General features: G+C 37.5%; 1 protein-coding gene across 4 annotated transcripts; it reads right to left on the minus strand.

Annotated features, from left to right (window-relative positions):
- Positions 1-98: 98 nt before the first annotated feature.
- Positions 99-22,276, minus strand: LOC109009013 (villin-1). Of its 4 annotated transcripts, none has more exons than XM_035685106.1 (23): positions 21,933-22,273; positions 21,319-21,485; positions 20,822-20,921; positions 14,193-14,261; positions 13,387-13,623; positions 12,590-12,767; positions 12,363-12,495; positions 11,851-12,016; positions 9,934-10,084; positions 9,767-9,852; positions 9,515-9,670; positions 9,128-9,196; positions 8,765-8,833; positions 8,533-8,670; positions 5,855-5,992; positions 5,465-5,612; positions 5,330-5,340; positions 4,360-4,500; positions 3,358-3,480; positions 2,689-2,751; positions 1,697-1,904; positions 1,140-1,297; positions 99-421 (listed from the first exon to the last, which is right to left on the minus strand). In XM_035685106.1, the coding sequence occupies exons 2-23, from the start codon at positions 21,372-21,374 to the stop codon at positions 308-310; spliced, it is 2,712 nt and encodes a 903-aa protein (XP_035540999.1). In that variant the 5' UTR covers positions 21,375-21,485; positions 21,933-22,273; the 3' UTR covers positions 99-307. The 4 variants fall into 4 exon arrangements, with proteins under 4 accessions (XP_035540999.1, XP_035540998.1, XP_035541000.1 ...); XM_035685105.1 differs by having other exon boundaries at positions 3,358-3,483; XM_035685107.1 differs by having other exon boundaries at positions 3,358-3,483; positions 5,855-5,983; positions 21,933-22,272.
- Positions 22,277-24,764: the final 2,488 nt, after the last annotated feature.

The following is a 24,764-nucleotide window of genomic DNA, read 5'->3' on the forward strand; positions in this document are numbered from 1 at the left end:
TGGGCTGGTAAAGTGCTTAATGACATAATTTAATTTAAAAAATAAATTTGAAAATTTAAATTTTATAAATTAAATACTATTTAATTTATGTAGATGATGTGTTCTAGATACCGACTTGATAATAGAATAACTGTAAAAAAAAATGACAAGAGAATGAGAGAGTGAGCAAATACTACAATCATGGATTTCTCAGCAGAACGGGGATTCAAGCTTACATCGGACATAAAGTAAGGCATTCATTGAACTTTGGGTTTGTAAAATTCCCATGGTCCAATCAGCATCTTGTTCTAGTCTCAACATAGCATGCCTAAAATAGATTAAGAGACATCTTGAGCTTGTTTTGTCTCCATTTAGGAAGCTCGTAGAAAGCTCCTTTTGTCATTCCAAATTTGCCTTGAAACTCTTCGTCTGATAAATATGCCTGAAGCCACAAGACAAGTGCAGATCTCCAGTTTAAAAGATTGATCGTAGAGTAGAGAGTGATGATATGAATGAATGTAAAATCCATGTAATCAAACTACAGATCATGGAAAAAAGAAGTAGACTTTCCGTAACAAAAAAGGGACCCTTGATCAAAATAATAAGCTGCTATAATATGCATCCTTTCTCGATTCTAGAACCTTAGGTAAGGTCATGCTGTGTCATTTTCCAACAATTATGTTACTGTCTATCCTAGAAGTGTGAAATGAAAGAATGAATCATAGATTTCACTGCCCTTCCATTATAATAAATACACATCAAATTTTCTATGAACAACATAGTTTCAGGGCAGTGATCTTAAGTTCAAATCCCAATTCTACTCCTATGGTTGCCATTATGCTGCAATCGCGTGATTCGTAGAAAAATAGAGAATTTTTTTCAATAGGTTTTCACGTGTTACTCGTTTGTTTTCGGAGATGAGATGAGATGAGATGCGATTAAAGTTAAAAAGTTGAATAAAATATTATTAGAGTATATTTTTTAATATTATTTTTGTTTTGGGATTTGAAAAAGTTGAATTGTTTATTTTATTTTGTATTGGAAGTTGGAAAAGTTGTAATGATTAGATGAGATGAAATGAGATGAGATGAAATGTTTTCTCAAAACAAACGAGAAGAAGGGACCAGATTTCTCTACGTAAAGAAGGAAGATGTATGTACCTCTCTTTTGGTCACATTTATGTCTGCTACCGGGTCATTAGACATCACTTTCAACCGTTCATATGGATATATCAAGAAATTTACACAATCCCCACTTCCATCAACTTGGATGTAACTCGCACTCTGAGAAGGTGACCTTTGCTCTGCTTCTGGAGAACCTGAAGACACCAGAGATTCATCTGCTCGGTGAAGTTGCAAGAAGAAAAAAGCAAGGTAATAAAACACGGAAAGGAAAGTCCCAGAAACTATTTACTGCAAAGGTAGCCCAAAAAGAAGCCATGCAACCCACCTTCCAATTCAAAGGCAGGGATGCACAACATCTTACACCACTTCAGATGTTCAAATTCAGCCTATGACTAATAGAAACAAATGGTTCAACTGGACAACCAAACCCAATATTTACACAGCTCTTACACCAATCATCTTATCTGTATCTTATTCATTGAACGCTACATATTGGGCTATTAAACTCATCCAATTTGTGCAGAAAAATATATTTAACTGGTTTTTGTATCGCTTCATGAGTAAATTTAAGAATTCTCCAATATGATCACTACCGTGAAGAGAAGATCCTGAAAAGAGCTTCCGGGCAATTGGGGCTGGTCTAGAAAACAGATGATTGCTTGAAGACATCGAATTTGAGCCTGAAACCCTTGTTGCAGGAGATGCACTGCTTCCCTGTCCATTGGAAATCACGGACTGGCTTCTCGAACTATCTGGTGTAGTCTCCCTGGAGTATGCCTTCCATGAGTTTCTTCTAGATACCTGAACGCTCATGCAAAGGAGTTAAAAAGAAAAAAGGGAAAAAATGTCCTTGAGTTGATCCAGTTAAAAAAAAAATCAGTTTTCTACACGAGATTGCTGGGCTTATTCATTTACATATTTAAAGAAAACCTGCAAATGAATCATCTGCCTGATGCAGAGGCAAGCTTCACTGTCCATGAAAGTACGACAATATTAGGTACCACATCAGTACTAATTCTGGCCAACCACTGAAGGTGATATAACCAATAAATTGATCACTCGATTGAAAATTAATCCAGTTGGTGAATTAGAGATCTTGGGTTTTTGTCCCGGACACTACTAGAGCAGTCACCAAAACTTAATTTTTTAGCATCAATGGAGCAACCCAAGCACATAGTACTTGAGCGGACTGTTGTGATACTTGGATATTGGCATTCAAAAAGATCAGAATATTACCTCATGCCAAAAGTCATAAATGTGTGCTAATAACAGTATTTATAGGCTATAAATGATAGACACCTCGAGTATTATGTAGATGCATGCCACATCACTCGACAATGTCGTGCTTAGACTATTCACTGAATCTGGCTCTACATTAACGTAATGGAAGTAACTGTAATTCCCATCAGTGACGGTGGCATGATGACTATATTACAGTGACATTCTTGTGGTTCAATGATATAATGTGCTTTCAGGAAATGGACAAAAGAAATTCATTGTCAAACCAATAGAACAGGATGATTAAACATAAAAGACTTAAAACGCCTCATATTACACGAAAGAAACCTTCAGTGGATTCACTCACTTCTAAATTCTGTGGTTTTCCCTTCAGAAGAGCAAGCTTCCGCTCAAATGAGTTCCCACGCATCTACAAGGAAACAATTCAGCTGAAATTGTTAACCAAACCTGATGGCACTACTACACTGCAAGCAGAAGTCAAGGTAATATCATAGATACCTTCCTCTATTTTACATGGACCCAGGACTCAACAAAGTAAGTCAGGTGCCAGGATATTTAATTTTACAATCATCCTCACATTCAGATGAACAAACATCCAAAACGGCTTTCAAGTTCCAGTTTTCCTTATTCAGTTTCATGATGACGTATCTACGACTATGTAACACAGGATGTTGAAAATTGGAAAAAAAATAATTATATGACCGTCTAGCAAATTGGGGATTCTCTCTCTCTCTCTCTCTCTGAACATGCTTGTTACATACATTTTCCAAGACATTTTCTAAGAAGAGTCAAGTTCAAAAATATTTGAAGGCATCTCATGCGTTAAAAGAGCACATGCCCAAAACATCTCAAACTCATGCATGTCCAAAACAAAGCCTGAATCAAGTAATTCATGAAATCTTTCTGCTGCCTCATGAAAGTAGTTGGCAAGATCATGAACAGTTGGCAAGATATATATACAAAAGAACTCAGTATGGGATCAACACGTATCATTTTAGGAAGGTTGTGATCTTACATTTGCCTTTGAGGAATCCCATTCAAAGAAGTGAGTGAAAAACGGTGGCTCATGCCCTTCCGTGACAATAAAGATAGGGGTCTCCAGAGATAGCCCTTCAACGAGAATGTCCATCTCAAGAAACTTCTGCCAAATTTGAGTGAGACTTTAATAAATGGGAACCTAGAGACAAATGAAGGGCATCAAGGCATTGTTAATTGAACTTTAAACTTTTACTTAGAGGCATAAGGGCTAACTAAATTTCCCGGCATACTAAATATATATATATATATATTTTTTGATAGGTAATCAAGAAGTTATATTCATAGAAATAGGCAAAGCCCAGGTACACAAGAAGTATACATGAGGAACACCTAGCTAGAGGTTACAATAGAAAGTAGAAGGACATGGACCCTTAGCCCATTACAAACTATGGCCCCCACCCATAAAAACAATGACTTGAGAAAGAAAACTTTTAGCTCATCCATAGTTCTCCCTTGATCTTCGAAACTTCTGGCATTTCTCACCCTCCAAATACACCAACATATACATATTGGGACCATTCTCCAAATTGCCGCTACCTTTGAATTGCCATGGAGTCCTCTCCAGCTTGCTAGGAAATCCACCAATCTAAGAGGCATGACCCAAAACAATCCGATTCTTGAGAAAAAATCATCCCACATGAACCTGGCCACCTCACAATGTAAAAGCATATGATCTATTGATTCCCCATGCTTCTTACACATACAACACCAATCAAGCACAATTACCCGTTGTTTTCTCAAATTATCTGTAGTAAGGATCTTATCCAAAGATGCTGTCCATACTAAATATATGGCACCCTTGCATTACAGGCATACCCTCTGAAACTATATGAGTAATCTGGATTCATATATATGCGAGTGTGGAGAAAAATACTTAAGTTGGGTGTTGGTAGCTGCATGGGCAGTTACATATTGTCCCAAGACAATGACCTTTAGTGCTGGAAAATTATATATAAATAGTTTAAAGCAAAAAATTTACCAGACCAAGAGTAAGAGCTTGTTGCTTTGATATAATATTTGAGTGGCATCCAATCCAGACGTATATTTCTCTGTGACAGTCCAGTACTAATACGTCTTCAGTAGTTAAATCATCCTGTGAAAAATTGTATATCTCTTTCACCTGAAAAAAGGAAAAAAAAAAAGAAAAAATCAGGCCACACTAAACATAGAATTTCTTAAACAGAACCAAAGGGGTATGGAGGAATATTTACTGACATCATAAAACCATATGAGAGTAATTGTCTGTAAGAACCATTACAGTTCCAATATACAAATAACAAAAATCTAGCCTAGATCCTGAACCCAGCTTCTTTATTTTTAGTTGGAATTTTCTGTGGGGGTAATGAATACAATACTAAATGAATTTTACAGAATAAACAGCCTGGAGAACCGTGCTTTCTTATTTGGTGTGGAGGATCTAGTTGGAGAAGAACGAGAGGCACTCAGAGGCAAAAAGTTCATAGGAGAGGTCAAAATGGATTTTCTCGAGGAATTATTAGTTGGGTTTGATTCATCCTCATATGGATAATTCATGTTCACCTTTAGAAGTATTGATCCTCTTAAATTCAAGGGCAGTTATTTCTACTTTTGTATTTATTTAGCTGGGGGGTCTTTTGTTACCTTGTGTAATTGGGTAGCAGTCTTTTTCTGTTTATGCTTCACTTATTCTATTTAGTTCCTAGAACTTTCTGAAAGGCCTTTAGACTGAATTTCACATCAAAGATTCTCCTAATAACATTCCTAGGGATTTGATGAAAGTCACTTTCCCAGAGAAGTATACTGGTCCTCGACTTCCTTGTAACTGGTTCTGAACTCCCAAGAATTTGATAAATCATACAATCAAATTTAAATTTCACTTCCAAGGAGAAATGAAATTTTTTTCCAGAAAGCATCTTGAAAAGTTTGTGTTAGCGGTGTATGAATGCTTATGAAGAGAATGTTAAGTGTACCTTGAATTCATCTGAAATGAGAAATTCCAACCATGTAGCAAAGGAACCAGAACCCGCCATTAGACATTTTTACATCTGAGATATTCTGAACCAAGGCAGAGTGACATTATCTCTGGACATGGGTGTTTTGCCTACCTTCACTGACGTTCACCACAAATAGATGTGGATCTTCTGTGTATCCTTTCATCTCTTTTTCCCTTGGATACTCTGCCTTCCCACCAAGTGCATTCCAGAAAATATCAGGTTCACTCCCTTCCCTCACAGAAGTGGGTTGCCATGTCGGCTGCAAACAGAAACAAGATAAATGAAGTTTCGATAAACAAATATCATAAAATCCATAAAGAAAAAAGTAGAGAAAATCTATCAAGCTCCAGATTAATCACGAGACAACTTTTCTTAATCACCTATGGAAGGCCAAGTCCTCCAATGAAAATAATTGCATTTCTTTTCATGGTCCTAATTCATAATTTTAATGTAAATAAAGATTGCAAAATCACATCCACGTTCAGACATGTCATTACATACATCTATCAGCTCCAGCATTCTGTCAAGGATATCATGGTCTTGGGTCGAAGAGAGATTCCCAATCCAAGTGAAGATAAATGTTTCAGTTTGCAGAATGTAACCATAGGATGAGTTCAGCGAGCTTGAAACCTGCAACAGCTTCACTCCGTAGTCAAAAGATACTCAAATCAAGGGGCTATGCATTTCTGGTACAGCGGTAATAAAGGACTAAGAGGAAAGAGACAAATGCACTATAGATTCTAATTCCATCATGGTAAGAGAAAACAGAGTTGCGCACGCCACATAACATCCAACGTTTGTATTAAAGATATAAATATGTCTAGGACACTTTTTGAGGGGGGGTCAGAAGTAGATAGAGGATCTAAAAAGAAGTGACCTACCCAACCGTGGGTAGCCCAAGTGGTAAGACAAGCTTGTGTGCATGAGCCCTATGTCACAGGTTCGATTCCCCCTGTGATCAAACTGCAATTTAAGTGGGAGTGTTAGGGACCCCGGTCTTGTCCCTAACACTGAGGTCCACAAGCTTGCCTTGGTGAAGATAACGACCGAGTGATCTTACCAACTTGTTTGGTCTTCCACAAAATGATGGTGTTTGAGTGATGGGATGATGATGTATTTGGGTAGGCTAAGTGTTTAGGCTAAGGGAAATCAATGTGGGCGGCTAGACTTGTTCTTGAGTGAAGTGTCAAGATGATAGAGGCTAGGGTTGAATAGGTGAGATGAGGTTAGGGTTCGGGTTGGAGGCAACTAGGGATGTTGTGGGTTATGGTAGAATTAGGGTTGGTGTGATCTTGGAAGATTGGCTTAGAATTATGGGTGTTTGATGCAGTGAGAATGGCTTAAGGGTTGCCCTTAATGCTTGGACAACTTGGATGGTGATTAGAGTAGGTATGGTGAAGCGTAGCTAGAGTTTTGTGGGGTGGCTAGGGTGGATTTCGAGATTTGCAAGAGTTGGCTTAGGGTTTGAGTTTACGATGATGCTAGGGTTTGGGAATGAGGTGGAAGAGTGAGACTATGGTTGCCGAAATGGTTAAGGTAGGATGAGGATTTTGGATGTTGGGTGGCTAAGATGAAGAGATTGGGTTGACTTGGTCTTTGGAAGGTTGGCTAGATTTTGGATGATTTGGAAATAGATATAGAAGTTTGAAAGATGAAGGGAATCTTTGAGGGAAGAAGAGAATTCGAATTTGGCTAGGATTTGTAGATAGAGATAATTGAGGAAAGATTCCTAAATGGTAGGAATCTTGAAGGAAATTGGAAATTCGAATTTGAATTGAGATGGTAAGTCAATAGTTGACTAGAGGGATTTTAGGAAGAGTGATTTAAGGAATTGAAGAGAATTTACAATTCCTTAAATTAAGGAATTTGAATTTGAATTTGAATTTGAATTAGAAGAAGTCAAGACTCCTAAAATGAATGGGTTTCCTTCTAGGGCTTGAGGTGGGCGGCTAGGGTTTATGGTGGATGACTTTAGGATGGCCGAATATGATAAGTGGATGGTGTGGCTAGGGTTTTATGACTATGATAGATGAAGAGAAATTATGGGAATGTGAGCTAATATGGAAAGTAGGGCAACACTAAGGTTGGCCGAATGGTATATGTGGGAGTGGAGGCTATGTGTATTTCGGCTAGGGCAAGGTGTATGGAGGGAACAATTTATAGAAAGTTGACAAACTTATGGAAAAGATGACAAAGACTATGGTGGTCAAGTATGTGGTATGGGATGGATCAAATGAGCAATGGAATGGATGAACACCAAGAACAAATGAAGAACACGATGAACAAGTGATAAATAATCAAGAACAAAGTGAACAAAAGATAGTCAATTCAACTATGATTCACGAATTGCACATAGATGAAATAAACCTCTTTATTGAGGAACTTGAAAATAACAAAGAGAACAACTTGAATTCACGAATTGCACCAAGTTGCAAGAACAAGATAGATTGAACCACACCTATTCACGAATTGCAAGGTGTGATCCTCTCTTAGGGGATTCACGTATTGCACCCCAAAGAGTCCAAGTGCCTTAGCACCGAATGGTGATCTCAAGAACAAAATAGTTTACCGACTAGGGAATTTGCCAAAAGATGTAAATGCAAAGCCTAAGAGTCCTATTTATAAGGATTACAACTTGAAAACCCTCATAAGGTCCCTTGGAAAATAAGTAATTAAATAAAAAAAATAATGAAAAATAACATAATTGACATGGGCCAAGTTGACCCATGACATGCATGAGCCCATGGGTGGACTAGGCTGGCCCATGGCCCATGGCTGGCATGGCTGTTGGCATGTGGCTGACATGCCCATGAGGCTGTTTTGGGGCTATCTAGCCTTGTCTCCACATGGCTAGTGACTTGGTCATGGGCCACAACACATGGGGTCCTATCAGGGAGGCCATGGTGATGGGTTGCTGTGCTAGTCTCCCCGGGGTTTTAGGTTCCATGGGTGGGTCCTAAGGGCTATACTGTGGGGTGGTTCCCCCATCATCCAAAAAATAAAAGTGACCTCAAAATAAATATCAACAAGTGTCATCACCCAAAAGGATGTTTAAGAATGCATGCATTAGCATGCGGGATGAGAGATCAAGATTGAAGTCTATAATTAGATAGATTGCACCTCGCTTATAAGTGAGTCAAAGGTGTCCCCATTAGGTACATTAATTTGTTCAAACTCACTGGATCAAGTTGGATGGCTTGCATATTGTGTGGACTTGTCCCTTGAACTCGGAAAAGAGCTGTTTTGTTTCCACCATAAGTTTCATCCGTCAAACCATTCTCTGCGATAAATTTCTTGTACCCTTTACTCATCCCTCCCTACAAAAAAGGAAAGATGGAAAAACCATCTCACACTTACAACAGATTATCTTGGGAAAAAAACTTTATCTGACTTAAAAAGTGAAAAATTAACCTTGAAAATGATCAATTTCTGGATAATCGAGAAAAATTGAACTGGCTCATTATCTCCAACCACTTGAGCCTGAATTATAACATTTGAGATAAATAAAAAATCTTTGTCCAAGCAATGGAAGATAGTCAATGTGTCAATAATCTACATGTGCAGCATATGGAAATGATCAAAACAAGCTAGCAAAGTCAAGAGATTATTATTATTATTATTATTGATAAGTAGCACAGCTGAGAGATTATTAATACTTGCACGTATCTTAATTCACATGTAGCACCAGGTTAGCCACTTAAATAAGCTACTATTATGTTTTTTGTGTTGGCAATTCAACAGATCATGCGCAAAACAATGCAAATTAGAACTAACCAAAACTGGATCCCCCTTGGTTGAATCAGCAATTGCATTCATATGGGAGATGGTGGCCTTTCTATCTTCCTGAAAGCATGACAAGAAACAAAATAATAGTAATGATGAGATGATGATGATATAATTCATATGCTTGTTAAGGGTTATTAGAAATGAAATTATTGACTCAGATGCATTATAGGGTTTTGCCAGAAAAAAGTCAGGAAAGAAAATTTAGAGCTAGTCTGGGTGAAGATATAGCTTGCAACTCAGACAGAAAATGTTTGCAAGACAAACCAGAGTTATGTCACTGGTCTTTCAAGTTGCAACCCATTAACACCAGTTATAATAGCCATTAGTTTCAATTGAACAAAAAAAACCTAGGAATAAATGATACACCATGTTTACCATTACACTGCTGCAACCAAGCCATGCAAAAAACAGATTCTCATCCCTATCGTTTCCAGCATACGTAAACTGCACTATATAGCAATCCCCACTGAAGAGTTTTGTCTGTTCTGGAACTGGAAGAAGGGATAACTCATCACCATTTACCCTCCAAACCTGAAATATTAAGACTAGATCAACACAACCTACAGGATCTCTTGAGCTGACATCCATAATTCAAAGAGAGCAGCACAGTTTTATTTGAGAAGCTACTTTTAGTGTGCCTCTGCAATTTATAAAAGGCTCGCAGTCTTCTTCAGGAAGTTCTTTCACATCATAACCCTGTTGCTTGAATATTGCTGCAAAAAATAAATTGAAGATTATAAATAATACAACTACAAAAATACTACTTTTTTGCAAATTGGCAAAAGGTACTAGACCTGCTACTTTCCCTCGACCTTCTTCATATAGCTTGGGTTCCACTTTTTGAGGCCAATCATCAAAGTATGACCTAAATATGGAACTTTCTAATCCTTCAGTTAGAAAGGTTAAATGGGTCCCAGTTGACCTGTTCTGATCTCTGAGGAAACCCTGCAAGGAATAAACCAGTAATCAGTAAGCATTCATTGAAAAGGAAGCCTTCGAGTGTATGCAACAAAATTTCCTTGTACCCAATGACATTACTTACAGATGCTCAACAATTTCACTTTTAAAGTGCTTTTAATTATTTCAACTGATTTTTGTTGCAGTTATTGTGCCATTGTATTGGTACAAAATTCTTTTTTACATCATGAAGCCTTGATGGAACCATATCATGATATAGGACAAGTGTAACCAGCCCCATCTGTTGTTAACAAGGTTGTGAACTTGCCTTCAAATTCTTAAGTTGCTGCCTAGACCAAAACAGTTATCTAAGCACAGGATATGTTAGTAATTTATGAAAAGACTAGAGTAGCGTATGAAATAGGTTAGGACAAAGTTGGCTCCACATGATCCAACTGAGGGCCAACTAATAGTTCCATGCCTCTCTTTAAAATTTCGATTCCCAATGAAACGGTTTCTTTTTTACTTCTTTTACTTTCCTCTCTTTTTTCGCCAATTAGCAGGGAAGACGAGATAACAAATTTTTTCATAATTCTCTTGACCGCTAACATATAACCAACAGTGACAACTTGAGCATTGCATCCAATGTGCAGATTGCTGACTTGGAAAAAAGATAAGGAAAGCTTTCTTTGATGATAAAGATAAATCCTTCTATTCCCAATCATTTCACAGATAAATTGTATGAATTCAAATAACATGTAATGTTAAACTACTGAACACAATGATGATAGCTAGTTGTAATTTAACAGTTTATATTAAAAATTTATTGGATGCAACGCCAAATTTGTTGGGCCAAAGTGTAAGATAAGCACAGAGCAGTTAATCAGATGACCATCATTATGAAAGCTTACGTGTGTTATGCAATGTGAGACGCATAATACATACATAACTATAATATGCGGAATGAAACATGATGAATGACATGCTTGCAAATATCATGACATGCATTAACGTAAACATTGGCTTCGAAAGAACTGGCTTTAATAATAATATATATAACTAGCTAACGTATGCTAATCTCAATTTATGATCAAGTTACTTACCTTGTAATATTGCTTCCTAAAATTTCCGACACAAAATTGATTACGGTGCTGGACTGGGAGATTTATGGTTTTTTTTCCAAATAACACACGGAAGAGAGAGATTTATAGAGAGATTTGGGAGAGGGTGATGACCAGTTTGAGTTGGACCCAGTTAAAGAGTTTTAACGTGAAGATGACTTGTAGAGTTGTATCCATTGAAATAGGATGCCGACAAGTTCGAATTCGAGTTGGACTCGGTCACGATCATTCAAGAAGAGAGTTTGAATTTAAAAACATGATCTAGTACTTCATTTAATATATTATTCGCAATGACTAAGACTGCATAGGGGACTTTAATCAGTGATATTTTAAATTGAAATAAATTTCTAATGACCGATCTTTAAATTCTAAAAGGAGTCTAACTCGTTTAATAAATAATAAATGAGATTTAATTAGTTATTGAGCCTAATTAAAATCCCTAATTAACATCAATAATTTATCGTTAGTGGGCTTATCCAATATGGCCCATTAAATATAATTTAGGCCCAATAAAAATTATTAATATCTCGACCTTAGAATTCTTGGGCCGAGTCGTTACACATTGTCCTTTCTGATAAGCTTTCCTCTCTGAGGTAAGCGCTGACTTTTCACAACAACTCAATGATCTGTCTTTCATGAGTGAAACTCCCATAAGAGGGGGAGAGGGATAGAGGGTGGAGAACTCATTCTTACCTCTGCTGCTGAGATTGATATCTTCCGTTCTGAAATCGAACTGTGTCTTCCCATCCAAACAAAAACCTCAGCACCACAGTCCAACAAGTAGCACTTGTCCGTCTCAAGCATTTTCTTATGCAATGAATCTGTTCCAGTTTGACATAGTTTGCCCTGTATGGTTATCCTGTAGATAAAAATACCTTAGAATATTACTCAGGAGCATGCTATTCTATGCAAAATCAATAAAGAGAAGACAAAGATGCACAAGAACAACTTTCTATCATCTGCAATCCAAACAAAACACATTTTCTGAGTCATGATTGATATTAGGAAAGTCCCGAGTCTGAAATACAAGGTATTTTGTATACTGTTTTTTCAGTATTCAAAGAATATACTATACATTCGCTTACTAGTATGAATATTTGCATCTCACTCCTCTTAGGCCTAAGTAAAATTGCTGGGTTTTTTAAATATCGAATTAAAAGAGATTGAACCAGCAAATGAATGTTGAAATGTTAAGGCAAACTCACCATGATAGTTTCACAGAAGGAGTATCAGACTGTTTCTGGAAAGAAGAAGGAGAATCCCGAGGAATGGGAGCAAAACCACCAAATAAACTCCAGAATTCACCCACATCAGAATCACCGACAAACTTTCCATCCTCTGCAGCATTTGAACAATTTGCAGCTGGAATATCTTTTCATTGAAAGGGGAAAAAAAGAAACGGAAAGAGGAAAAGGGACAAAAAGATCCCAACCTACAGTCGCCACCTCACATTTTCCGCCATGCTTATTCTCTTTGATATACTGAACAACCTCCAAACCTTTAGCCCTTTCTTGTATGGTAGAGTTGCACCCGCTGAAGAGGAAAACTTTTGATGCAGTGTCAAGAATGAATACATTATCATGGTTCAAAGATGACCTAGAAAAAGGCACCTGCGAACATGCATACCATGGAGAGTATACTCGTGACATTTTTCAACTAGACACATAGAATAAAGAAAACAGTCGGGATCTTTTAAGAAAATAAAATTGGAAAGTTAAACAATTTCGACAACTAGAACAGATTATTTAGACTTATCTTGATCACATAAATCGATTTCGTGCAAATTAACTAAATTACATGCATAATTAAAGTACATAACACACACAAACCATCACTTAATATAAAAAACATACCATAACAGTCACCAATGTTACGTCATATTGAATGATTAAAATGGTGATATAGAGCATCACAAACACTAAAGGATTTACTTTTAATGAGTTGGCCATGATAATGATTTGGCCCTTTTCCGGCACAGTAGGCTCTTTCAGCAAATAAATTATGATGGGTCATTCATTAGCTTCAAGTGAAGCTTACTTCTTTACTGTGAACAACATGGTCTCCCTTGTATGTTAACAAGCTAACTTTGTATGCATCATAACACAACTAAAGGATTTACTTCTAATGAGTTGGTCATGAGAATGATTTGGCCCTTTTAAGGCAAACAAGAAGGCTCCTTCAGTGAAAAAAATTATGACGGGTCATTCATTAGCTTCAAATAAAGCTTACTTCTTTAATGTGAACAACATGGTCTCCCTTGCAAGTTAACAAGCTAACTTTGTATGTATCACCGTTTAAGTGCGCTTCTTGCGAAGAGTATGCTCCTTCAAGAGGTATAATACAAGGTTTGAAGTATGACAAAAACTTTTCCGTTTCCAGGCCTTGAAGCTCCTTATATTGGACAGTGCAGGACCCAAGAGAAGCATCCAATTCGAGTGCCTTGTCAGATGCCATCGCTAAGTCTACCTGCCATTACAGCATGCAAGAGCAAAAGACTCAGAACCAATATCTGTCACCATATCCAAAGTATTTTCTGATTTTTCTCTACTGTTACTGCCTTTGAATTTATTGCCAAATACATATAATGTACATGAAGATCATCTGGACAACAACTGGCCAGTAAATTCTCACCAATCTCCTAGGTCAAATTCTTATCATATCGTGCGTGGGGTACTGTCCTTTTTTTCAGAAAAAATAATTCTCATGTATGCACCAACGTTTCTTAAAATTTAGGCAGTCTGCTTAGCAGATATTTCTTACACCCACGCTTGCTCTGCCTTCCCCTTTTATGTCTAAATGGGGAACAAAATTGATGGAATTAAATTCTGACTGTCGATTGATATTTTGTTTAACCTAATAAATTTCTTTAATATGACTCTGTGGTTCAGCAGAGCAGTATGTCCACCCAATTCTGTTAAATGTGCATCGATAGTCATAATATCTAAAGCTGGTTCACTGCTCGATAACTAAAAGTTGTAGGTGCAATGTTGAACTTTACCAAGTCAATGGATAAAGCGAGAGGATGGTGTGAATACCTCCTTTGTATCATTTCCCAGCCAATAATGCACGTCGTGCTGAGGAGGGCCATTTTTGCGCAAAATTGTCTGAATCAAGCACAAACAAGTGAAAAAGTCAAGTTCATTGCACACTAAATAAAGCAAAAGACTATTCTTGTCCACATATGCCAGCACTAAAGTTACAATACTCTGAAAAAGAATTCAATCACCAGCGGAATGAACTTTAACTTTTTTTTTATAAGTAATAATCTTTATTGATGTGAATGAAACTAAGCGATGCCTAAGTACACAGGAAGTATACAAAGTGAGACACCTAATTACATTCTAGTAGGCTAGAAAGAAGATAAAAACTCATGAACATTCCCTCCCTTCAATACGATAGCAGAAAACCACTGGAAAATAGAGAATACAAAAAAATTCCAGATTTCCCCCGCTGCGCGCTCCTTGTTATTAAAGCACCTGTCATTCCTTTCAGACCATAAACACCACATTAAGCACAACAGAATCATCCGCCACACGGCTGCTAGTTGGACACTACTATGAGATCTTTTCCAGCATGCTAATAGATCCACCACACTCTTGGGCATAGCCCAACTCAGCCCAGCTCTACTAAGAATACCAGCCCATAGCTCCCCAGCCACCTCACAATGTAAGAGCAAGTGATCTATCGATTCCCCACTCTTTTTACACATGTAGCACCACTCCGTGACCATCATACCCCGCTTTCTTAAATTATCAATCGTCAAAATCTTCCCATGAGCAGCTGTCCAAGTAAAAAAAGCAACTTTAGATGGAACTAATGCCTTCCATATACTCTTCCATGGAAAGAAAGTGGGTTGTAGGACTGTCAAGACCTTGTAGAAGGATTTAACAGTAAACTTTTCTTTCATCGTGTGAGTCCACAACATACGGTCACCCCCATTGGCCCCTAGCTTTGCTGAATACAAGTAACTGTAAAAATTTGCCAGCTCTTCAAGTTCTCAGTCTTGAGCATTTCTTGTAAAAGTGACATTCCAAGTGACCATCCCATTGGCACGACATAGAATTTCTGAAACTGGAACTTGCTGATTTCCAGCCAAGTTAAAAACAACTGGGAAAGCCATGCAAAGAGGACTCTCCCCACTCCATACATCGAACCAAAAGCGGTTATGTGTTCCATCACCCACCTCAAACTTGAGATGTTTTTCAAAGGTGTTCCACCCCTTATGAATTTCCACAGGCTTACTCCATAAGACCCCCTACCCTCTTTAAAGCACCATCCCCCCCACTCACAACCATACTTATGATCAATAATCTCTCTCCACAGTGAGTTCCCTTTCATTTGGTACCTCCACAACCATTTCCCTAATAGTGCCTTGTTAAATTCACACAAATTTCGCACCCCTAATCCCCCATTCGCAAACGGACAGCACACCCATTGCCAACTCACAAGGTGAAATTTGAATTCCTCCCCCATGCCACCCCACAAGAAAGCTCTAAACAACTTTTCTATCCGGTTTGCCACACCCACCGGTAATGGAAATAGAGAACGATAGTAAGTGGGAAGGTTGAAAAGAGTGCTTTTGATGAGGGTTAATCTCCCCCCTTTCGATAGATATAGCCGCTTCTAGCCTGATAGTCGTTGCTCAACCTTCTCTACCTCCATCCCAAATACTCTTTGCTTTGAAAGACGCCCCCAAGGAGAGTCCAAGATATTTCATAGGGAGAGAGGCAATTTTATAACCTAGTAACTCCACTAAGGAGGCTATATTATTCACCTCCCCCACCGGAACCAACTCCAACTTCCCCAAGTTCACCTTGAGTCCTGAAACAGCTTCAAAACACAACAAAACTCCCCTTAAAGCTTGAATCTGGCCACTGACAGTATCACAAAAAATGAGCGTATCATCTGCAAATAGTAGGTGAGAAATGGAGCTGGTATTACTATTGGAGCTGGTATTACTATTGCTGCCCACTGAAAAACCAGCAAGAAATCCCCCCCTTACGGCGGCCTCCACCATACGACTCAATGCCTTCATTACAATAACAAAAAGGAAAGGAGATAGCAGGTCCCCCCATCTCAAACCCCTTGAAGATTGAAAAAAACCACATGGTCTTCCATTGACTAGAACTGAGAACCGAGCGGTCGAGACGCAATGTTTAATCCATTCACACCACCTATCCCCGAAACCACATCTTCTAAGCATACAGAGGAGAAAATCCCAACACACATGGTCATAGGCTTTTTCCATGTCGAGCTTGCAAAGAACCCCCGGGGTGCCATCTCTTAACTGACTATCCAAGCACTCATTTGCTATCAAAACTGAATCCAAGATTTACTGACCCCTACAAATGCATTTTGAGGTTTGGAAATGAGTTTGTCCATCACCAAACTCATACGATTAGCTAACACCTTTGATATGATTTTATATATCCCACCTACCAAACTAATAGGCCGGAAGTCTTTCAATTCATACGCACCAACTATTTTCAGAATAAGAGCAATGAAAGTGGCGTTTAGTGACTTCTCAAACTTTTTGACTAGAATGAAAAGCATGAAAAATCTGCATCACTTCCTCCTTCATTATGTCGCAACTCTCTTGAAAGAAAGCCATAGAAAAACCTCAGAGGCTTTTCTCTACACATACTTCTCACCACGAGATGCACCTCCTCTTCGTCAAACGGCCTCTCCAACCAACCTGCTACATCCGAATCCAGCTGATCAAAGAGTAAATCATCTAGTTTGGGGCGCCATTCTTCTTTTTCAGCAAGGAGATCCTCATAATACTGCACTATGTGGTCTTGGATTTCTTCGAAAGAATGTAACACATTTGAACCAGAATGGAGGACTTCAATAACATTGTTGCGCCTATGTGAATTAGCCACCTTGTGAAAGAACTTAGTGCATTTATCCTCCTCCTTCAACCAAAGTGCTCTTTATTTTTGCCTCCAAGATATTTCTTCCAACAACAAAACTTTCTCAATTTCGGTCACCATCACTTTCTTCCTTAATAAAGAATCCGCATTAACTACCCCTTCCTCCAAAGTCTGCAACTCATCCCAAAGGATATTTTTCAGCACTTCCGTATGTCTAAATTCTTCTTCATTTCACTTCTTTAAATCATACTTAAGGGCTTTAAGTTTACCCGCCACTATGAAGCTAGGGTTACCATCAAAAAAATAATTGTCCCACCAAGCCCTTACCTTCTCCACAAATCCTTCAACTTCCAGCCACATATTCTCAAATTTGAAGGAACGTCTACTCCCACGAATACCACCACAATCAAGCAAAATTGAGAAATGATCGGAGCAAACACGTGACAGCCTTTTCTGACATAGGTCCGAAAATTGCATCTCCCAAGAAGAAGAGACAAGAAATCTGTCCAGCCGGGACCCCCCTCGGCTATTGGACCAAGTGTAGGCCCCCCCAACCAGCGGAAGATCCACAAGATTCAGGTCAAAGATCAACTCTGAAAAGGCTTCCATTGCACCTGACGACGTAGAAGCCCATACTCTCACTAGTGAACATAACAATATTAAAATCTCCACAAAAAACCCAAGGTAAATCCCCTAAGGAATGAAGACCCGCCAATTCCTCCCACAAAAAGCTTCTATCTCTATCTACATTGGGCCCATACACACCCGCTAATGCCCACAACTACCCATCCTCAATATTCTTAAAAGATACAGCCATTGAGAACACCCCCATACAATCCTCGACCATCTCCACCACTCTCTTATCCCACATCACCAACACACCTCTTGAAGCCCCCGATGAAGCTAAATAACACCACCCCACAAGCTAAGAATTATATATCTATTAACGCCACACAACTTAGTCTCTTGAAGGAAGACAATGTCAACCTTCCAACTACGGAGGAGGGATCTAATGCGGAGACGTTTATTCACATCACTGATCCCCCTTACATTCTAAAAAAGGATTTTAGGCTTCATTAAATGACGAAGTCCCCTTACCCTTCAACCTCTCCCTCCCCACACTTCCCTCCTTGTTATCGTAATTAATAGAGCTTTTGATATGTTTCAACTCCCGTACTCGTTTCACTGCTAATTTCAGAACTGTAGGTCTCCCTGCCTCCATCGCAATCAAAAGGACCTTAAACTGGTCTTCATACCCAGCAAACGATATTCCCACGCACTCTTGAACTTCCTCTACTTTTTTTAATAGCCAATCGGTTGTTAAATTGTACACTGGCTTTGGAGTGATAGTGCGTAAGAGCATTAGCATTGGTTTATGCATATGCATATGCAAAATTACCTCTTTTGCATATTCATTTTGCCATTCAAGCAAAATTCCCACATTGGCTTATGCATATTTGAGACAAAATAATAATAAAATATTATTATTTTATTATTATTACTTTTTTGCTAAAATCAATTTTTTATATATATTTTGCAATTAACATCCACTACATACATTTGAGATTAATAATACAAATGTAAAAATAAAAAATATAATTTTTTAATAATAATATATTAAAAATATAATAAAATGAAAAATATATATATAATATATTATAATAATAAAATGAATGTACAAGTGAAGGTTTGTTTTGTTGTTGAAGGAGGGAGAAAATGAAAAGATTGTGTGAGAGAGAGTGGGAGGAGAGAGAAATAATTATTTAAATATGATTTGTAGGGTGAATAGTGGTTATCCAAATTTGGATAAGCATTATTCATAAGTAACTAAATATTTAGATATGCATAAGCCAATGTGGAAGATTTTAGAGTCATATTATGCAAATATGACTTTGCATATGCATATGCATAGACCAATGCTAATGCTCTAATGGGATAGGGCTTTCCAACTCATCCTTATCACCCTCAATGTCGCTGACCATAAGCTGATCCACTGATTGAGCCATAGAGTCAACTGATGATGACCCAGGACCCCCATCAATCCCCCCTTCCATATCCACCACCCACAGCTCCAGAGTGATACACCCCTCATCCAACTCCCCATCCTCCAAAATCTTCCCAAAGGACCCACCTTTTTCAACCTCCAGTGCCTCCAAAACCCCCTCTGCCACTTCCGACGCCAGGGGCATTGCCTGATCTACACCTGGAGGTTCGACAGTGACCGGCGGCATGATCTATGCGCACCCTAACTTCCCCGACGAGAGAATGGTCTGCGATACATACTGGATTCGCAGCCATCTCCCCTGAAACTTCACTCCCCAATGGACAGAGCCGCTGCAATGACGTCAAGGGGACATCGGCGACCTCCGTCGCACCTTTCTGTGCATGTCCTGATGATTGGATAGCAGGTACACCATCGGCGACCTCCATCGAACCTTTCTGTGAGGGTTCATCGTCCACTGTAGATGGCGTCAACGGCATCGTGGTTGCCACCAAAGGAGCGACGGCCTGCGGCGAGGTCACCTGAGGCCTCGTCAGTGACGATGGGCCAACCACAGGCTGCAGCTTCCTACGCTAGACGTGGCCTCCATCTCCAGGCTGCATCCCTATGGGCTGAGGCCCATCGCCTAGGCCCACTTCCCCTTCCCCTCCAGACAAGACCTTTCCCTTCCCCTTCAGTGCCTCAAAGGGCTCTCTGGGTTGACCCTGGCCCATTTCACTAAAGGCCCCTGATTGATTAGAACTGAGGCCCACAAATTCCTGCCCCAAGACACATCGTTTCAGCCACTGAACTTTATCAGTCAGCTCACCCATCTGTCTTTCCATAACTGACAGGACATATATAATTTCCTTATACAAACCAACAACTCTGTCTTCCCCTTCGCGCCTCTGACCCCCTACCAGAAATGCAACACCGCCTGGCCTGGGCAAACCTGCCAGTTCAACCCTCTTCACGTCTCGAGGCCCCTCTAGTGCCTCCCTATACGAGGAACGATACTCCCCATATGACAGCAGAGTTAACTCAGACCTCACCTTCAGACCAGAACCACCACCTCCACCGACTTCCTGCAATGCTGCCATTAAGTTCCTCCAACCCACACCATTTCTATCTTCTGGGATGAAGATGAAGCTCCGCCGCCCTCCTCCTCCATATTCCACCAAGGCCAAGTATGCACCTCTGGGGTTGGAACATCATTGCGCAGTATAACCCCTGTCCCCATCCCTGTGGGCAGAATAATACCCCTTGCCTGCTGCCTTCAAACACCCTTCCAAACTCTGTGAAACCACCGAGCTGTTTCCAACCCCACTCTCATATTCTTCACCACTTTCCATCCTTTTTCACACAATAGAACATATTGACCATCCCTTCTCACCTCAAACAACTTAGACTCAATCACTACACGTTTCATGGAGAGCATTGACGAGGATGTAGATAACCCTTAGCAAAAATTACCAACGGCAAAAAAACAACATTTTTTCTCAAGTGTACGGAGAGCAAATGTACCATTACTATCCAAAATATTTATTGGTATGAACTTTAACTGAAGATAGAAGAAGTAATTTCTAGGAGAAAAACTTGAATCTCTAACTGTTGGGTAAAATATCGAGTTTTTTGAAGTTTTGAGTGTGTATGATTGAGGGATTTGACAGTTTGGGCAGAAACATCGTTGAGTATGAAAGCTAGACTTACTCCAAGGCGATACAAGTCTTGATTAAGCGGGCATGTTCCATATGATGGCTTCTAAAATATCTATAAAGAAATAAAATGGACAAAGCATGCAACGACTTACATTCAAAACTACATATGCATTTCCAGCATAAAACTTTCCATGAGAAGATTTTGGGACGCGAACAAGCCGAAGGTTCTCGATACACCAGATCTCTAAACCCCTAAAATAAGAAAGTCAAGGATACAGAAATAAACTTGAATGATGAAACATAATGCACAATCAGTTGGTAAAACATATTCCACGCCAATTTTCCTTTTCAAGAGCTCCAATGAAAATTTGTGAACTGAAGTTGTATCTGCATTGATTAGGAAGAAAGTGCCCATCTTTGATACATGTGCAAGTATTTTTTACAAATGCACAAGCTAAAAAATAATTGAAGTATTTATTGGCATCTTTTATAAGAGCAGAAAAGAAAAGTCACCATGTTGCACAATTCAAAAACTTTGATCAGAAACAAAGAAGTGTTATCAAAGTCAAGTCATGAATTCTATTATAACTAATAAAAGAAACGAATTTTATTATAAAGAAATGCAAAAATAAATTGCTTATAAGGATACGCCTTTGATCCTGCACCCTCGAATGCTGAGTCAATGTCTTTACTGAGAAGAGACATCGTCTTTCACAAAGACCTTGTTACTCCACAAAATGCCAACTGGAAACTTGCAATTAGTTCTGCAGTCCAGGCTTTGAGTTTCACTATTGCAAATGCAGATATGAGGTTCGCCTTTTTACATCAATAATATTTTTTATGAGAAAAACGTTAATGCTTTCTCATTTATAATCCAATCAAATGATATGCGTTAAGTCATCTTAGATGAGATGAAAATCAACTAAATTTGTCTCATATGGCAATTAGATTAAGACTATCTACGAGTTCGGAATTATACAAAAAAGATTCTGATATGTTGCCCAAGCATGATACAATCACTTGGACCCTGAAGTTCTTGGGTTTTATGGCTTTAATGTAGTATCAAAGCTAGATCATCATCTCGAGATTGGAAAATGTAGAAATGTAAAGTAGAGCAATGATAATACATCGTAATTGGCATCATAACCCCCCGTCTTAAACTTTGAATCTACTAAATACTTTTTGGGTTATCATCGTATATATGATAGCCCATATATCTGAAGTCATATGTTCTCTTAGCAACGTAGCTCCTATATTTTATACCTTGATATCACCCATCTTCGAAAAGAAACCTAAGCATCAATTAAGGAGTGCGAGCAGAACTAACATATCCCTACAAAAGGTCAGCCTGCAAAAAAAACTGTAACATATTCCTCCATATTCACAGAAGCAAGTTATAGAAACGGACAGAGACCCAATGTTTCAGCATGGAATTACTACCCTATCTCCATAAGCCATCATGCACAAACGAACAGGATTTGAAAGACAATACAGAAAACCCCAGTTTTGCCAACGCCAAAAATTTTCAAGGATCCGTGGAATGGTTGTGGGTCTGAATGAAAAGGTAGAGCACTGAAAGTCTGATCAAGTTCAAGATAAATTGAAAAAATAATAAGCAGAATTCAGTGAGTAAATCTTACCAATATCCTCTGTCATAAACAGGGAGGATCAAAACTAGGATATTCCCGTTTCTATTAGCCCTTTGAAAAAAAACAAAAAAAAAAAAAAGGAAAAATGTCGGGGGAATATGTATACTGCTTGAAAAAGTGGAGAATTGAAAATGTTAGTAACCGAAAGAAACAGAGGTCAGAGAGAGAGAGAGAGAGAGAGGCATGCTTGACTTTATCGTCCAGCTAACAAGAGGGGCCCACGAAAGACAAGCTTTTTTCTGTTCATGGCGTCTTGCTTTGTGCCCACTGCCCAGACTGTCGTGTCAAAACACTGTTTTCCCGCTCCTCTGGACCCCGACTTTGGTCAAACGAGCTAACGACTGGATAGTATCTAACCGGCGATGTAAGGAAAATGTAAGGTCTGTAACGTTTAATTGAGATAAAAATTAAAAATTAAATAAAATATTATTTTTTAATATTATTATTATTTAAAAATTAAAAAAATAAATTATTTATTATATTTTATATTATAATTTAAAAAAATTATAATAATTAAATAAAATAAATTGATATGAATTTAGGATCTAAACATACCTTAAATATTAATGGACCGATATTTGAAAAAAGTATATCGATGAGGGTAAATATATATTTTTTATTTTTATTTTTTTTAATTATTTTTTATACAATTTTAAATATTTTTTAATTATTAAGTAAAAAAATTAAAAATTAAAAATTAAAACTCAATCGATTATTTTTATCAGTTATTAACTTATTTTTATTGGTTCAATTAGTATTTTTTAAGAAAAATAAATATTATTTCTAATTGAATATCATAGTATGTCGTTTTAGTACTATTTATTTATAAAATATAATTTCTTAAAATACATCACTATATTATATTCTAAACTATCTGAAAGTCAAATTATTTTTAGTACGAACAATAATTAAAATAATGAAGAGTTTCTGGTATGATTATTTAATACATCTCTTTATCTCAAAGAGAAGACAACCTTTGCAGGATTGTTTATTATTAGATAAGAAAAAATCTACACAACTTTCACATAACATATTTTTTTTAATTTTTAATTTTTTTTTTTTTATAAAAATTTAATATATGAATATTAAATAAAAAAATTGAATTAATTTAAAAAAAATAAACTAAAAAAAATTTTAAAAACTTTTAAAAATTTTAAAAAATATAATGTATAGAAGTTAGGAGGTTGTGTAGCATTATCCATTAAATAATGACTATTTTTTATGCATTTCGATTATAAAAATTCACTCAACTCAATGTCAATCAGCCTATCACGCACCACATACCTGCTATTCATCAATTTGGTTCATCCCCACGTCACGGTCTGCCTTTCTCCCTCACTCCCTTCTCTGCGCAGCACTCCCTGATGAAGACCACCACCAAAGCCCTCAATCCTCACAGTGCTCATAAAGTAAAAAGATATGAGAAATGTTACACAACCTCTCATCTTTCATATATTATACTTTTTTAAAATTTAAAAATTTTTTAAAATTTTTTTTAAATTTTTTTTTAAGTTTATTTTTTTAAAACTAATTCAATTTTTCTATTCATTATTCATATATTAAATATTTGATAAAAGAAAAAAATAATAAAAATTTAAAAAAATATAGTGTGTAGAGGTTGTGTAAATTTTTTGAAAAGATTATATAACAAGAGATCAAACTTACTTCATATTCGAAATTTATCTCAATTCATCTCATCTCGTTATTATAATTTTTTTAAATTTTTATATAAAATATAATAAATAATTTAATTTTTTCAAAATTTAAAATAATAATAATATTTAAAATAATATTTTATTTAAAATTATCTCAACTCATCTTAAATCTAAACGGTCGAAAAAATAGACACTTGATTAGGGTCTACATATACAGAAACTGACATGACCAACATCACTCCAATGAAAGGAACAAAAAGAACAGAAGATTGCTGTCTAATTTTTTCTGAAAAGTTCATCACTCTATGAACACCGCCAGAGTATTTCTTCAATTTGAAGAAAGAAATTATGTTTAGAGGCTCCATCAGTATTTCCACAATTTCTTGGTATGTTACCGGTATTTGTCCTTCTAAACATTATGAGACTCCGCAAACGAGCTTTTGCATTCCTTGTGGGAAAAGATTTCCATGGAAGCACCTGGAAAGGGTCCAATTGGAAGATGCAACCACCTGCTTGAATGGATTTAATCCAAAAACAAAAATTGCATAAAGAACTATATACTGCAGACTGTGGGACGAAGTCGTACGGAAGAAAACCTGCAACTGGGATGAGAAAGATGGAGGGAGGGGGGAACGCAGGTGGAGGTTGTGCTATAAAAAAAATACCCGGTGTGTGGAGGTTGTTCTATAGTGGGAGGTTGTATAACAATACTCTTTTGATTGAAAAAATCTATTCATTATTTTAATTTTTATCATCCTCTCATTATTTCATAATGTAATATTAAATGATAG

The sequence above is a fragment of the Juglans regia genome, chromosome 14, assembly GCF_001411555.2.
Source record: "Juglans regia cultivar Chandler chromosome 14, Walnut 2.0, whole genome shotgun sequence".
Lineage (NCBI taxonomy): Eukaryota > Viridiplantae > Streptophyta > Magnoliopsida > Fagales > Juglandaceae > Juglans > Juglans regia.